The sequence below is a fragment of the Motacilla alba genome, chromosome 19, assembly GCF_015832195.1.
Source record: "Motacilla alba alba isolate MOTALB_02 chromosome 19, Motacilla_alba_V1.0_pri, whole genome shotgun sequence".
Taxonomy (NCBI): Eukaryota; Metazoa; Chordata; class Aves; order Passeriformes; family Motacillidae; genus Motacilla; species Motacilla alba.
In genome coordinates, this window is record NC_052034.1 from 7178038 (window position 1) to 7195271 (window position 17234).

The window sequence follows — 17234 nt, forward strand, 5'->3', positions numbered from 1 at the left end:
AGTGGATGGCCATGGCCGGCACTGTGCCAGTGCTCCCTGCCAGCCAGCCTGTCTGAGGAGGAAACCCAAGTGACAACTCTGATAACAGCCCCTGCTCGTGGCCAGAGGCCCAGGGGCCGTGCATGGGAGGGCAGTTTCTGAAGGAATCATCACTAGATGGATTACTTTGTATGCATAAACCCTCCAGAAACCACTGCAAACACCATGCTCTGGGGCTAGTGTAGGCACCATAAAGGGATGTAGTAGAAAAACTAAAGGTTTATTTTTTTAATAAAATACATCCTTACAAAATAACCATTTTTCTCCCAGGCAGAGGGCTGGGCATGGTTCCTGCCAGCTCTCCTTCCTTCCCCTTCTCAATTTGGGACTGTCCAAAGGTGCTTCTGGGGCAGAAGAGGCAGCTGTGCTCTCCCCAGGGTCTTCAGGTGCAAGTGACCTGGCACGGCCCTGGCACACCAGGCAGGTGCAGTGTGAGCCCTTCTGAAGGGCCTGCGAAGGCAGCAGGCCCAGTGCCCTGCGGAGGCCTGGCAGAGGGCCCCACGATCCCTTAGTTTGACCCATCCACAGCATCATGGCATGTCCTACCACAGGCCGTGAGCTGGGCCAGCCAGCCCCTGCCTGGCTGCAGGGCACCACCTTCCCATGAGCTGGTGCTGCACGCTGCTTCTGCTGGTCTTGGGGCTGGCCCAGGGAGGAGATGGGATGGCGACCGAGTTTAAAGAGAAGAGGAGGAGGAGGAAGAGGGGTGCAGGTTTGTCAGTCAGTGTGGATTCTGCTGAGAGAGAGGTGCACAGTGATTTCTGGTCTCTTGCCCCCCAGTGCCCTTCTTCAAGAGATGCTGCTATCGAAGATGCAATGTCAGTCCCGTGTCCTGCATCCGCTGCTGCCCCATGCAATTGCTTAAGCTGAGAAATGCTGATCCCATTTAAGGCACTACCACCCACAGCTCAGGTCTCTTCCAAGCCTCCCTGGAGCCCTGCTGCCTTCCTGAAACCCTCCTGCCTTCCCACAGGCCTTGCAATAGCCCCAGGACCTATAGCCCTCATCCCTGACAGATGTATGCTATCAGGGCTGGGGAAACACCACTCACCTCTCACTGTGCGTTGTCTGGCGCCTTTTCCTTCTTATGCGACTTCGACTGGGGGTTAAATGAAAGAAAACAAGGATTCTTTTACAGACCTGCTCCTTTCTAATGCCAGGGAAAATGTGACTGGGCAGCAACTCCTAACCCCCAGTGTACACGCATGTTTTCAGATGAATTTGAGGGGAACTGTTTGTGTGTCCTTTTAAAGGCCATGAAACATTCCATGGTCATGGAGATGTTCTCAAAGAGCAGAAAAAGACACATTTCCTAGTTTCCTAAAGCACAGATCTGCCCCTGCTTTCCTTAAAGCAATGCAAGTGTCACGAGATATTGGAATATCTAGGGTTAAAGGCAGAGAATAAAGTTATTAACAATGAGTCACACACAACATCTCAGTAATTTTGGAGAGAAGATTCATGGATCCCAGTCTCCAACAGTCCCAAGGGCTCAGGAAGGCGCCTGGTTGCCCCTCAGCGTGGATGTTTGTGTTACAGCATCATTACTCATGCACACATCCACACACACCCCCGCAAGAGCCTCTGCAGGGCAGGCACTCGCTGTTACTTACAGGCTCCTGTTCTGCATATTTGAATTTCTTCTGCTTGTAATAGTCTCGTCCGTGGAGAAAATGCAACAGGAGCAGGTCACAGAGGACAGAGGCCTTAAATCAAAGTGCAGTTAGGTTTGGAGTTGCCCTCCAAGATTACCTGGACCACTGTGTACTTCCAGTTTTTCCCAGTTTGCCCCACAATTTAGGGCCACTTCTGCTTCATCCCACAACATGGCAGTTGCTGAAGTCTCCAAATGTCCATTTAGGAGAGAAGTGAAGTGTGCTGTGTTCAATAGTGGGTGACTTAAGCCAACAGAAATGAAATGTTTCCCCTTTAGGTAAGGGCAGAGCATAACACACTTTGAGTTGTTCCCAAGTCTTTAACAACCATAACCAAATCCCACGCTGGTTTCTGTCCTGCATTAAATACTACCAATCACCTGCAGACCCTCCCTCAATGCCAGGTCTAACTTGAAACTATCAGGATACCAAGATCTGCCAAGAGAGCCAGCCTTCCCTTCACCAGCAGGGAAGAATTCACATCAGCCAGGGACCAGCAGGAATCTATTTTCCTGAGCTAGCAGGGCAGGAGAGCACCTCGTTTCCCCCTTTTGCCCATCCTCTGATTCCCTGAGCGGTAGCCAGTATTTCACTGCAACTCAAGGACACTTCCCACGGATGTCACAGGCAAGAAGAATAATTTGAGAGTCTCCATATAGAGGCTGGAAATATCTGAACTTACCACTCCAAAAATACCAATTCCAGAGCCAATTGTGGTCATGGTCGGGATGATGTCAAATTTGCCTGCCTGGATAAAGTCAGAGAAAATAGGTAATAAGTTACAGTCAGCCCAGGGGGACAAAAAAAGGGTGCTCTAGCTGTAGGTGGGGCTCAGCAAAAGTGCCTTGCAGCAATGCAAACCACAACCACAGCACACAGAGAAACGGGAGCTGGGAAAGAGCTGGTCAAACAGAAAAATATTGTAGGTTGGTTTTAGGCTGAAATCAATTGAACTTACTTTTCTTGCTGTATTTTTAATATAAAAAACCCAACCAAAACCAAGCAACCGAACAAAAGTATACAATTTGAATATTCTCCATGGGAACACAGTAAGGAAAGTCTTCTCTCCCAGTAGGAAGAAAAAGACAAAAAAGAAAAATGCAAATGTTCAGCTTTTGGAAATATCTGTAAAAGGTTTTGAGTTTCCACAGGTCCTCCCCACTCTCATCACAAAGTTTTTTAGACAAAACCACTGATCAAGCCACAGCTGAAAGATGTGACCTATAAAACATGTTTTCTTCCTCTCTTCCCTTCCTCAGTATTTCCCAAGGGTTCCTGTGAGCAGGCCAGCACCCAAGGAAAGCATTCACACTAGCTTTCCTGATCCCACAGGACCCCGGTGCTGTGTTACAGAGCTGATGCCTTCCCAAGGACATGGCCCTGCTGTCCCAGGGATCCAGAGGATCCACCCGTACCTTGCCATTCACCAGAATGTCGAGCCGGATCCCAAACACCTTGTAGAGTGTCCTCTTTTCCATCCCATCTTCTTTGTAGTATTTGGCATATCTGTGCAATTGGATGGTGAGTGTCAATGGTCTGCCAGGGTGTCTAACAGCCCCTGCAGCCCTGTAGCATTGGGATCTTGGACAAAGATCTGGGAATGTGCTATCACAGACCTGCTCCTGACCTTCTCCTTAAACCCCCAGAAGGAGCTGGGCTATTGGCACCTCTCCTCTCTGTGCCTCAGTTTCCCTGCCTGCAGGATGGAGTTCCAGCTCCTGCTGTTTGATCTGATGTCCCCAAGTTCTGCATGCAGCAGATAATGGTGAAGCACTAGTGACAGAGTCACACAGAGCAGAGGATAGACACTATGAGAATATGTGAGATGATCCTACACCATCTCCAGTCTTTCAAGGGGCTTCCCAAAAGCTCAGCCTAGCAGGAGAGCCTGCAAGGAGGAGGAGATGGAAAGGAAAGGAAATGGGGCACTTTTCAAGCGAAGGGGTGTATTATCACTTTTCTCATGCTGTGTAAAGAGCACTGGTACTGCTGTCTGACCCTGCAAAGGTAGCGTGTATTTTGAAGGACAGTCTCTGGCCTTCCACCATCTCTTGAGTGGGAACCTGGAAGCTGTTACCTCTGAATTATGCTTGGAGAATCAGCAGGTATTTCCTTACCTGAAGTTGAACCCTGGTGAAACATTGCTGTCATCATTGTAAAGGCCATGGAACTGGTAAATGGGTTTGCAGTACCGCAGGGGCCAGTCAAGGTCACAGTTCCAGTCTATGGTGATGCCCACCACTCCACCCTGCAGCCAAGAGGGGAGTCATGAGGTTGCCCCTCCTTGGACCTGGCCCAGACAGAGAAATGCTTTCCCTCCTCATAGGTGTCCTGTCTCAATGGCATGAGGTGTCCTGGCTCTCCAGATGCACAGACCCCACTGCTGCCTCACCCTTCCTGAGCAGCCCTGGCTTTGTGGCCTGTACATAACCCCTTGCAGAGGCTCTTGTTTCTGTCCTAAGTGCTGGATACACAAATAAATTCATGTTCTCTTGTTGCTGATCAGAATCCTGTACCCAAAACATGGTCCTGATAAATAGTGCTCACCACAAATCCCTTCTGGTCCTCATGGGACAGCCTTCCCTTGCCTGATTATGCCTAAGAAAGTGCTCAGGAAAGGCAGGAGTCCCTCCTCCTTCCTGAGCTCACTCCAGGCTGTAAATAGCTGTGCCCCAGAGGCTTATATTTTTTGCACCTTTAATATATAGAATCTTAGAATGGTTTGGGTTGGAAGGGACCGTAAAGACCATTTTGTTCCCAACGCTGCCATGGGCAAGGACACCTTCCACTAGACCAGTTTTCTCCAGGTCCTGTCCAAGCTGGCCAGGAATGGGGCAGCCATAGCTTCTCTGGGCCATCTGATCCAATTCATGCAATAAATGTTCATATATGCAAGCCTCTGATTTTATTCAGTGCCTGGCAAGGTTATCACAAGGTTTTGCAGCGCAGAGATAGCAGATATTCCCACACACCAGCCTGAGGAGTGTTAGGCAAAGCTGCATTTTGGAGCCAGGGGAAAGGCTGCAGTTAGCGCTGTGCTATGACCAATATTTGACCATCCAGCTGGGATTTCCAAGGTCAGTCAGATAGGATTTGGCCACACAGATCTAGTTATTCACTGCTCAAATTAAAACAAGCTGAACCCTGGGATTTACAGCCAGTGGGTCAAATCTTCTCAAGAGTCTCCAAGAAAAATGTAAATATTAGGCCATGTCCAAGGAGATTCATAATCTTTATGAGATAATTCTGACACTTTTGTTTTCTCAAGAATTCTTGAGAAAACTGAAAATCATCTCAACAGCTGGGGATGATTGCACTGTTGAGTGTCCCTCTCCCATCAACAGCAAGGAACATAATTTGAAATTGAAGTACCTTAACAGCCAGGAAAGTAAAATTCTGACCCGATTCCTTCACTATGTATCCCAGTTCAAACACGGGACACAAGGAATCGGTGACTTTGTGATAGGTGCATTTCTTCAGGTACTGCTTGGTAACGCTCTCAACCAAGTTGCGCCTGTGAACGAAAAGAGAGTGAGAAAAATTCTCAGTTACACAATAATTCAGGGGGAAAAAACCTCTCTAAGTCCCTTGCCCAGTCCATGTTGCTCTCTCATTCACAGGCCAGCTTGTCCATGGGCTCTGCTAGGCAGTGTTCTGAGCTCCAGCAATTCCTATCTGGGACACCCCATGGATAGTGAGTGTATCCCACACCTTTTACATTTAGCTGGAGTTTGCTATCTCCTACAACAAGGGTTAAAAGGAAAGGGCAACTTCTTCCCTTCCATCCCACTCTGCTCTTTTGCCCAAAAACATCCTGTCTGTGAAACCTGTGGTTTTGTAAGACTTGTGCCTTGCTCAAACTGAACGCATCGCTGAGGCTCAGCAGTAAATTGTCAACAGTGATCAAAGGCAGGAAGGTTCCCCACAGCAGCCAGCCTGGCCACTCTCACTGCCAGGACCTGCTCCCCCTCTGTGTCCATTTAGCCTGTCCTCACTTGGGCCACCTCTCCTTGCAGCTGGGGGGGAGATCCCCTCTCCCAGCCAGCTCTTGGGAAGTGTGAGGTCAGCCCAGGACTTTGCCAAGCTTGCTGGCTGCCAGGACATTTAACCTTGGCTGCAGCACGGGGACAAGATCAGCTTAGAGAGAAGAATCCGCTGTCTACAGCACAAATAGCTTCTGTTAATTTGTTCCAAATCAGATAGATGGTCAGTGCTATCACAAATCCTTTACGAGTGTGCCTTCAGCCAGCAGCATTTCCCCCAGTGCTGCCAGGAAGGGGCCAAGCCCCCCCTTTGCTGAAACAGGTGGGATCTGTGATGTTAAAGGGGATTCTGGGGCACCAAGCTTGTCCTGGCCATGTGGTATTTTAGTTTTGTCTTCAGAGAAGAAAAATGAAAAATCAGAGTAACTGATTTGCAGCTTGTGAGGGTAACTCAGGAAAGGTTAATTCGAGAAATCTTTCCAGTAACTACAGCTACTAGCTGAGGTGGGACACACTTGGGAAAATGTCTCAGTTCCTATGAGCTAATATGGGGTTCAGTGCAGCAGTTAGAGTAGTCCTGGGATCACTGATGAGGTAGGCAGTCCTCTATAGCAAGCATCCAGTTATGCCATCCAGCTGAACACATGGTTTCCTCTGAGGGACACAGCTAGAGGAACTGACCAGGAACCATCCCCCCAAACCTCTGCTTACCTGGACACCTTGAACTTGGGGAAGGTAATACTGTTCTTGATGAACAAGGTGAACTTCTCTGCTTCTGACAGCAGGGCAGGGCTGAAAAACACAAATGCAGACATGTGTCCATCACTTGGCTCTCCAGGCTCTAGAGAAAGCTCCATTTGGTGAAAATATACCCAAACTAAGACAAGCAGACCCAGAAAACTGGTGGTCTCATCCCTTCCCTTTCTGGTCTTTCACAACACAGGCTGTCCTGGCCACATCCCGTAGAGCCCCAACTTGGTCTGCTCAACACCAAGTGCAGCTGGGATGGGAAAGAGGGCAACAACATCATTCCTTACCTGGGAACATGATAATCAACTTCAACAGGGCACCAGCCAAAGATCTCACAGGTCTTCACAGTGCTGTTGAAGGGTACACACTTGCCAGTCATGAGCCCTGTGGGAGAGACAGCTGCTCACACCCCTGGATCCTGTGAAATCTCAGCCTCACGCTGGGATGGATGGGATCTGGCTGGGGCTTCAACTCTGCCAAGGGCATTCAAGACACAAAATGCTCAGGGCTTTGGCACCTTTCTAAAACAATTAGGAAATTAATTGTGACCTCTCAGCTCAGGGCAGTGGTTTCTCTTATAGCGCTGTACAGGGGAGCAGCTGGGGATTTTTCTTGTTAAAACACACCTAAGAAAATGCTGATAAGAGGACAACAGTTTGGGGGAAATGGCTTAGTCCTGATTCACCTTTTGTTTGCAGCTCAGGCATCTTTCAAAAGAGCAAAGCTGGACCAGCCCACGTAGGACCTTCAACCAGCATGTCAGAAGTTTTCCTGTTCAAAGCAGGTCCCCCCAGCCAGGGGACACCCCAGCCAGGCAGCTTTTCTCGGTGTTGTCTCACCAGAAACACCAGGACCGTGTGCCATACCTTGTCCCTGACGGCTGTATTTCCCTTTGCTGCAGTCGCTGTCCTGTGTGCACAGCCCGGCATCTGGCAGCTGTTTGGAGAAAGCAGCCACCTCTTAGCATCCCACCCTGCAGCTTCAATCCCCCTGTGCCTCCTGCCTCATCAGACAGAATTTTTCTTGAGGGATGCGCTGCTCAACTGCAGCCAGAGCCTTGTCCATACACTGCTTCCCAACCAAGACTGTCCACATAAAGCAGGGAAAAAGGGGCAGTTTATTCACTCCAGGCAGGTGCTTTCATTTAAGCCTCAAGTCTGTTCTGCTAGATCATCTCAAAGGGAAGAAAACTTAAATGGATGACACCTGTTTTTCAGCAGAAGTCTTCACATAGCACACAGGAGTCAGGAACATTAAATACGTGGCCAGGCCCTGGTTTTTACTAAACCTCACAATGTCAGAAAAAGTCTTTCCCCAGTGACACCACCACAATCCCCCTGAATTACAGAAGCTTAGCCCACTGAAGGAAGCTGATGCATTTACCTCTGGGCAGGTTCCTTGTTTCTGTCCCGGAGTGACAATGAAGTTGGTCATTACCACAAACGAGTTGTCCCCCTGTGGAGACACAGCCAACAAGCTCACAGCCAGCACAGGATCTCCTCTGTGAGGAGCCTCTCCCTGGGTGGAGACCTGCAGTGCCACCAGCCCCAGGGACACTAGAGGACCCCATTTTCTGCCTGAGATACTGCTCCAGAGGCACTGGAGGAACCTCAATTCTTTTGGAGGCAGCCTCAAATGTACTTCCTCAAGCCACAGTGGGTCCCAAGTACCAGATGCTCCCCAGGGAGAACTTGGGCAGAGGTTTGTGACAGGAGTAACCTCCTTTCCACCACAGGGACACCCTGTCATGATTAGCCCCATGGAAACCTATGCCGAGGACCCATCTGCACCCCAGCACAGGAGGAAAAGCAGCCACTGGGACAAAAGCAAATCCCTAACCCACCCACCCTGACTCCTTACCTGGGGTGGGAAAACATAGTCCACCACATCCCAGATGTGAGGACCCAGGACACTCTCGTTGGTCAGTGTCAGCCCTTTCAACTTCACTGAGACTGAGCTGACGATGCTGTCCTGAGACTGGTAGCCCTTCTCGTAGAGGAACACCCACCTGGACAGGGAAAGGTGGAAGGGTGAGCATGGCCACCAGCACTCCTCCAGTGGCCCAATCCTCAGCACAGACTTGTGGACTGAGGCTTTTTCTACCAAGTCTCACCTTGGGAATCATTTGCCAAGTTTCTTCCCGCTGGATGAGGGACACGTTGCTGAAATTTCCTACCCTTTGCCTGAGGCATGTGGTAGTTGCAGGACTCGACCTTCATGCCAGGATGGTGTGTTTTGGGGACTGGGACACCTGTTGTGGCTGGGGGTGTGTGCAGGCAGGTGGAGCACAGTAGCCATCAGTCATTTAGGGTTAAAGCCTATGGCAGGTTTGCAGCTTGCTGGTCTCAATGACCTACCCCAATATTCCTGATCCGATCCACTGCAGAGGAACTCTCCAAAACCCAGTGCCTCAAAGGCCAACACAGAGCTGAGTCTGGACACGGTTCACATCCAGAGCCACTGTTCCCCATCCAGCAAAGGGAATGTGGAGCAATGGCCCTGTGTGCAAGAGGGCTGCAGGAGCAGGGTTAGGGACACTGCTGTGGCCAGAACAGGGCTCTGCCTGCCTTTCCCAGCCCATCACACAGTCATTAGGGCAGGCTCCTGACACTATTTAACCTACAGCATAAACAAGCTGCTGCTGGATTAACTCTGACTCAGGGAGACTATAAACATGGGCAAGCAACCATTTCGGGTAGTGCTCCCGGCGCCGCGGAGCATTCTCGGCACTAAAAAAGGAGTGATCTGGATTTTGTCCCCACCACCGCAGGCATCGGTCCCTCTGGCCGTGACAGAGGCAGCAGGCTACCCATGGGACAGCCCATGACACCAGCCTGGTGTGTCAGCCTCTCCTCTGGCACCTGGCTGATGGGCAGAGGGGAAAATGGGGAATCCCAGGTTCTGTTTGGAGGTTTCCTGTTTGGTGCTGGACCTTGTGGGGACTTCTCAGAGAGGGAACTTTTTAGCTTGCAGCCACATCAGCATCCCAGGACTGAGGGCAAGAGGACCTCAGAGGTGGCATCCGCTCCAATGCCTGGGGATGGGAGCAGAAATTCAACACTGCTGCCACCCCAGCTGGGACACCCAGCTCCAACATCCTCCTTCAAGGCAGAAGACCATACTGGGTTACACTGGTTACAGTGGGCATCTTCCCTGGTGCCCTCAGGGCTGCAGGAGGATGTGAACTGGGCAGCAGCAGGGGCAAAACGTTTCTCTGGATCAGCCTCCAACACAAGCTCTGCTGCTGACCTTATCCCCCTCTGGCAGAGCTGACTACGGGCACACAGGGCTGGGCAACCCCACCTTCCCTGCAGCAAAGCCAAGGTCATGACAAAAAAAAAAACATTTCCCATGAGGCTGTAAATGCTGCAGCAAGTCCTGCCCAGGTTGTAAAAGTCCTCTGGTGTCACTCCCTGATGTGGCAGAGCCACCAAGCCCTCTACCCTTGCCGGCCTCATCCTGTGGCTCAGCCCGCAGCTCCTTGCATGCAAGAATCCAGGAAGTGAAACCCAGAAAGCACCCGGCATCTCCTGGGCAGCAGCGATACCACCTTATCACAGTCATCACAGGAAAAAGAGCTGCTCCCCAGGGGGTGACATGGGGTCTCTCAGGGGGGTTGGCTCCACTTCTGTGCACTGATGGCACTACCCATGTCCTTCCAGCAGAGTCGTGCATTGGCACACATTTCCATGAGCATCCCATGCCTGCTATGAAGGGGGGACAGAAGCTGGGAGAATGGCAGATAAATACACATTTGGGCTGCCAAATTTGCTTTCAAATGACAGAAAATCTCAGGCATTGTGGCTTGGTGAAGGCAGCGAACTTGGGGCAGTGTTGTGAGCAGGGAACTGGGAATAGTGCTGTGGAAGGGAACTGGAAGTAGTGCTGTCAGCAGTGAGGGGAAGCCAGGGGCTGGTGGGGCTGTGGGCAGCTGCAATCATATGCAGCCCTTTGATAGAAGAGCCCCATCCCAACAAACCAGGAAAAATTTGGGAATTCCAGCAACTTCATGCCAGATTCCTCTCCTCTGCCACTGGCTGTCACCCCCTGGCTGGTTCTCTTCCTGCTCCCTCCTCGTTGCCTGTCTCAGTTTAGACAAGTTGCTTAAAGCCCGTTTCCTTAGTTGCTCTGCACAGCCCTCTGTGCCAGTTCCCCATCCACAGGAGAGCTGCCCCCAGCCACATTTGGGACTGGAGCCCTGGGACTTCCCAGGCTCAGTCCTTGGGAAAAACAAAGCTGCTCCCAGTAACACCAGTGCAAAACTCTTTGCAACAGAGCATCCTTGAGACCTCGGTTGCAGTTTGCATGAGGATTACCCTTGGGAGCCAAAGTGCTGGTGAGCAGGGTGGGACCAATGGGGAAACCAACGTGTGGGTCCCACACTGATCCCCTGGGAAGGTTTCTACCCTTTACAGGGAGTCTGTGCTAAAAGAGGGATGGGCACCTCTGCTCCCCACAGTGACTCTCTTGCACTGAGGCCTGGGAGCCGCTGCCTTTCCTTTGCATGAGACACTGCACCCCAAAAATTCCCAGGTTTTCCAATTCATGGCCAGACACCCTCTTTCCTTTCAAACATCCTGCCCTGAGGCCCTTCCCCATGAAAGGCTGCTGGTCTCCTGCTAGGGCTGATCCCACAGCAGCCATGGGGCCACAGCAAAGGCTCACCAACCATCACACCCCTTAGCATTGTCCCACTCTGAGGGGACAGGCACAGAGTCACTGTAGCAGGAGCAGCAGCCCCGGGGCACCTGAGGACACACATCCTCACCCATTCTGATCCCGCCTGCTCCACTCACTGCCTTTTTTAAGCAGTTGCCCTTGCTTTTGGAGCTGCCTCCCAGAAGCAAATAAGACCAGGAATTTTGGAGCCAAGCTGCGTCTCGGCCGCAGCGTCAGAGCGGTGAACAGGGAGATTTATGGCCCTGTCTTGAGCCGCTTGGGTCTCACAAATCACTGCACTGGCCCCAAATGCCTCTTATTTAATATAAATGAAAATAAAAATAACAACAGATTCTCAGGCCACCGTCCAGCAGCTGGAGCAGGATCTGGATTCTCTTCAGTGAGAAGACGGGGCCCCGGTGTGCGGAGCAGGGCTGGGCAGGGATGAGCCTCCAGCCTGGACATACAGTAGCTTCTGGGGAGGATATGGGGACTGAGCAGCCATCTAAAAGAGCCATGGTGGGACACTGGGCTGCACGGCAGCAGCCAAAACCAGAGGGATGTGAAGCCATTAGCAATAACCCCCCTGCACTGGGATATAGGGGATATAGAAGCCCCTCTCTCTCCATTGCTTTTTAACCCAGTAGCAAAGCATTATTGTCAGGGAAAGCAGGTGCTGGGGAGCCTTACCCGATGATGTACGCCAGGACGATGAGCTGGATCAGCCGGAAGGTCAGTCCCACCTTCTTGTTCCTCACCAGCACCATCCGAGGGGTGTCATACTCGAAGAGGAAGGAGGACACCTTGTCCATGCACTTCTGCCCCATGGCTGTGCCAGGGCTGTGCTGCAGCCTCCCGGCTCTTCACTTTGCCCTGGGTTGGGCCGTGCCCGCCGCCGCTCCGGCAGCTCCTCTGTTTGCAGATTAAAAAAACAAAATAAGAATGCTATCGGCGGGGCTCTGAGCACATCTGGGCTGTCGGGTTTCCTCCTCTGTGCAGGGATGAGGCTTCCTCTTCCTATAAGCTCTGGGCTGGGAACAGCGGGTGCCCTACATGGTCTGGGGGTGGGACAGGGTGTGGGAGGGTGCAGGGCCACCCCGTTGCCAAGCCCACATGCCACCAGGACGAAGCCATCTGCCTGTGAGCGATGCTCCCTCGCCCGGCAGGAGCCTTCCCTGGGGACAGAGAGGCTGCAGGCAGGGTTTGGGATGAGCAGAGACCACGAGGCATTCCTGGGGGCAACAGTGGGATGGAAGAGATCGTGGGGGTCCTGGGAGAAATTTTAGGGATTAGGTTTGGGGTATCATCTTTCCTATCACAACAGCCACCTCAGGCTGTGTGCCCTGAACCCATGTCCTACTCTGTCTCCCAAAAGCTGCCCCAGAAAAAGGGTCGGGAAAGAGAAGGGGGAGCACCAGAAAACCCAGCTCAGCGATTCGGAGCTGACCCATGGAGCAGAAGGGCGCCTAGCTTGGCCCCCTCCCATGGTGAGGCCAGACAGCTGGGGCTTGGCTCCTTCCCAGCACTTGCACTGGGCTGGGCTGGGTGCACTTGGAAGCATTTCCAGCATTTCCTGAATGGCCTGGATGTGAGCAGGGCCAGGCGAGCCAGGGTCACTGCGAGCGATGCTCTGCAGGGTGGTGCAGACACCACTTTAAACAAACATCACTGAGAAGGGGACTGGATTTGACAGTGCCAGACTGAAATCTGGGGGTCAACAGCCGCAATGGGAAGCTTTGAAGGGGGTTGGCTCATTGCTGGGGAAAGCACAGAGGCTGGGGATGGGGGACCCTGTGCCCTCAGTGCATCCCACTGGGCAGCTTCAGGGCACACTCTGTGCTGGGGAGCACTGGGGCTGAGGAGGGAGCACTGGGGCTGTGTTTTTGGAGGAAAGAGGATGTTTCCCCCAGAAATCCCAGCACTCAGCTGCTTCAGCACTCCAGGCAGGGACAGGCTCCATGAGCCTCAGTTCATCTGCTGCCTCCCTTGGCCTCGAAGGAGACACTGGCTCTCTGCAGCCACCAAGCCTGGCATAAAGGCCCTCTCTGCAGGAAGAATAAGTTTTGAAAGTAGGGAACATCTTAACCTGCTGGGATAAATCTTTCCTTTCAGGAATATTTCTTTTAGCATCACTGCCTCTCAAGGTCACTTGTGGCTTGCTCACTGTCATATTTACCTTTCAACTCAATATATTACAGACCTGACAACTGTGAAATAAGTGGAACAAATCAATTCTCTTTGCTGGGCAATAAAGAAAACTGGGGGAAAAGCATCTGAATAATTTATCTGAATCTTTTGGGCGTACCATGAAGCCTGGGAATCAAAATCAGATGATCCCACGTTGCAAGTGATGTGATGTAGTCCCAGTGCTCCGGTCCTCAGCAACATGGAAAGCTGTCAGACAAGGAGCCAAAAGCAAATACAAAATGCTGATGTTAATCATCCAGATTGAAGGCTGATACTGCTATTGAGTGGAGCAGACAAACCTTATAAGCTTAGATATCTGTCAGGAGAGAAGCAAATAACTTACTGTATGAAACGAGGCCTTTTAGGGAAGGCTGCTCACCCTTGCCAAGGCCATGGGGATAATGAAAATAGGACAGCTAAATTTAACAGCAAAATGACTTGTAAAAGAGTCACTTCTAACCTCCTCTCTAGTACTTGGAGTCAATAAAATGGTTATAGCATGGATTTAGCTAAAATACTTTCCATTGGGAGATAATAGGCATCTGCCATTTTATCATCTCTTGGAGCCATGTTGGAGCTGGAGAGTGGGGTCAGACCCCGTCTGGAGTGATGTGGAGAGCAGAAAACCCCATCCTGGAGCACCAACAGAGCCTGAATCTTTTCCTGGGCTGATACCAGCACCCAGCATGGACACCCACTTGGCCACAGCATCCAAATGCTTGAAAAAACCACAGCCTAAACACTTGTGGGCTCACACCTCTCCCACACCCACGCCATCCCTGGGATTGCCACTCCTTAAATTACTTTATCACAGGGAATTTAGTAAGTTTGCACAGGGATTGCTCACCCATGTGGCCCTGCAATGGTGCCAAGATGGTGCCAACACACCTTCCTGCCTCTGCCAGGTGGTTATCGAGGGACAGTGCCCTGCTTGGGCTGTTCAGTTGTTGACTGACCTGCCCAGACAGGGCAGTAACTGGCCAGAGGAGCTGAGATCATGGGGCTGTGATGCTTCCAGCTGTGGTGCAGGCACTGGCACTCCTGAGGCCAGGTTGGGATGTCTGTTTGCAGCGAGAATAAATGCATTACTCTAAGACCCAAATGAAGATAGAATTAAGAGGAAGAGGTTTTTATCAGCCTACTGTGTAAGGTGCAGCCTGGGGATGTCCCATGACCCTCTGCACCAATTCCCACACATAGCTGGCACCTTGGGGATGGTTTTATCTTAGGTTCCCACAGACACCAACTGGTGTGGTGCTGCCAACACACTCACAGCCATCTCCTCTGAGTAACTTTTGTATCTCTTGCTGCTTCCAAGCAGAGCAGGCAGGAGGTGCTGGGGGTGCTCTGCCTGAAGTAACGAGGAGCAGGGGCTGCTGGAGGAGGAATGGCAGCTTGAGTTCATCTGCAGCAGGTCCTGGGCCCTGAGGATGGGTTTGCCCAGGGCACAGAAAGTGCTGAACTGGGCTTGATCTGAGCAGCATGAAAACAAAGGACCAAGCGGAACAGCACAGGGACACAGAGAGTAGAACTGGAAGTGTTCAAGGCCAGGTTGAATGAGACCTTGAGCAACCTGGTCTAGTGGAAGATGTCCCTGACCATGGGAGGAGGTTTGAACAAGATGATCTTTAAGGCCCCTTCCAACACAAACCATTCTGTGATTCTATGACTCTAAAACCAGGTAGAGATAAAGAAAATGAGCCCATCTAGCTCCACTGCCCACGGGAGGGGAAAATGAAAGCAGAAACAAAATGAGGCTCTGAAGCCCCTGTGTTTGTGTCTGCGATTGCAAAGACCTAGGGCCAGATTTCCCAAACACTCTCCTGGGTCAGCTGGCATTGACTGATCTCCAGTGCCCGGCTTTGGCCTCATCCAGCATCTCCAGCTGGGCCAGATGCCAAGGGCATTGAGGGCTGCTGACCCTGCAAGGGTATCCCTGGCAGTGTTGTGCAGGGGTAGCACAGGAGTCCATCCACAGTGAAAGGAGCTCACTCCCCCTGCCATAAAACACACTCAGCCTGTGCTTGGGGCTGAGAGAAAAGTGAAAAATTTGGTATTTTTAATGGAGACATTTGGAAATGTCTTACTTGAGCTGGGACAGGAACTGCTGGAGCACAAAGAGGGTTCTGAAAACCTCTGCATGGGGCTCAAGCCCATCCACACCCAGGGAAGCACCACTGTGGAAGGCATAAAAGCTATCAGGTATTTCCAGGCTCTCAGACATTGATAGGGGGAAAAGAAAATAGAAAAATAATAGATGAAGCTCATTACACAACCCAGACTCATGCTTGGCAGCGTCTAGCACGGAGTTCTGAATTTCAGCACAAAAATGTGTGGCACGCTGCAGATCCGTGGATGGGGAGGAGTAACATGGAGGCAAGATTTAAAATATGATGGTGTGTGCAGAGGGGACCTGCTGTAGCCAAGGTTGCTAAGAAGAGCCCCTGAGAGCTGGTGGCTTTTCCCAGTAATTTTGGCTGCCACAGCCCCCTTGCCCTCACCAGTTGCAGGAGGTGCTTACACTGCACCACTGGCAGTGGGAAGGGGGGGGTGGAAAAAAATTGGCAGATGAGAGCAAGTAAGGTCCTACAAAACAGCATGTTCAGTTTTCTTTCCAATTTTAACTTGTCCTTGACCTCTCTTCGCTCCTTCCCAGCAGAGCTGGCTCGGCTCTGTACTTGTCCCGTGCTGCAACGCCGCGGCACAAAATGTTTTTGGTGGTGCTCACCCCTCAGAAGTGGCATTTCCATCCCCAGTTGCTGTGACAACACATCTCCCTGGAAATGCTTCAGTTTAGCTGATGCCAAAGCAAACATGAACCTGAGGTGCTGGGGGTACCAAAAGGTGTCAGTGGCCCTGTGGCCATTGTGGCCTTCAGAAGCGTGGATGCACATCCAGTGTGGAGGCTGGACCTGTGCCATGGGATACAGGGATGCTTGGGATTTTTTTGGTAGGGTGACAACTGTTTTCTGAATTGTGCCTTCAAAAGACAAGCACAGCCCCAGGTGATGGTACCCAGGGGTCCAGGGACTGACACAACTGTGAGGAATTTGGGGTGGTTTTGTCTTCACCGCTGTGTCCTGAGACAGCATTTCTGGTATGGGGGGACTGGCTTGAGGGTCACCTCCAGCCATGGCAGTGGTGCTCTTCTTGCTCTGACATCAGTCTGCACCAGCAAAGAGGAGGCCAAGCAATGTCCCTTTCCTGAAAACAACATGTGCTAGGGTATCCCATGTCCCTCTTTGTAACCCCCTGTGGGTTACAAAGCTTTTGGCTTACCTTGTGCAACACCTTTGTCCTGCTCACACATTGGGAAGGAATACATGGGACCACATCCCAGTGAAAAAGCACCAAGGGTAAATGTTGCCATGAACACAGATTTGCTCCAAAACAGGCCCTGCAGCTGGATCAGGATTTTCTGCTTCAAACACCACCATGGGCAGAGCTCCGGGTGATGCCGAGATGGAAACGCACGGCCTCAAGTCCTATGTCATCCCCTCAGAGGAGGCCAAGTTATTTAATTATTATTTATTTCACAATTTTTTCTTGTGGAGGTTATTGCAGGGTTTATTTAAACCTCCCCTCCCAGCTGGGGGAGATAAGGTGATGACTATTCTGGATACAGTCAAAATTAGCACTGTTATTTGTATTCTCGTGCCCCAAGAGTGAATTTAAAAATTCCCAACAGTCGTATTATGCCACTCCGCTCATTTTGCCTTTGTCATCCCATGCCAGGCACAAGCTCAGCTCCATTTCTAGTTTGGCTCCTCTGAAAACCCACAAGAAATCCTGATCTGGTGAGCACAACTCCTTTTACGGCTGAAGAATGCCCTCAGGCACTCCCATATGGCTCCATGGGCTCCCAAATGTCCCCCAAATCAGCCACAAACAGGACAAGAAAAGAAAAAAAAAACCAAAAAGGTAAAACGACAACAATGAAGTAGACGAAAACCCCCAGTCA

General features: G+C 51.2%; 1 protein-coding gene across 2 annotated transcripts; it reads right to left on the reverse strand.

Annotated features, from left to right (window-relative positions):
• Positions 1–240: 240 nt before the first annotated feature.
• P2RX1 (purinergic receptor P2X 1) lies at positions 241–12582 on the reverse strand. 2 transcript variants are annotated; one of them, XM_038158405.1, is made up of 13 exons: positions 11777–12582; positions 8288–8435; positions 7811–7882; positions 7294–7363; positions 6715–6811; positions 6389–6469; positions 5067–5208; positions 3812–3942; positions 3110–3200; positions 2377–2442; positions 1653–1745; positions 1091–1138; positions 241–775 (listed from the first exon to the last, which is right to left on the reverse strand). In XM_038158405.1, the coding sequence occupies exons 1-12, from the start codon at positions 11911–11913 to the stop codon at positions 1094–1096; spliced, it is 1173 nt and encodes a 390-aa protein (XP_038014333.1). In that variant the 5' UTR covers positions 11914–12582; the 3' UTR covers positions 241–775; positions 1091–1093. The 2 variants fall into 2 exon arrangements, with proteins under 2 accessions (XP_038014333.1, XP_038014332.1); XM_038158404.1 differs by having other exon boundaries at positions 241–772; positions 11777–12575.
• Positions 12583–17234: the final 4652 nt, after the last annotated feature.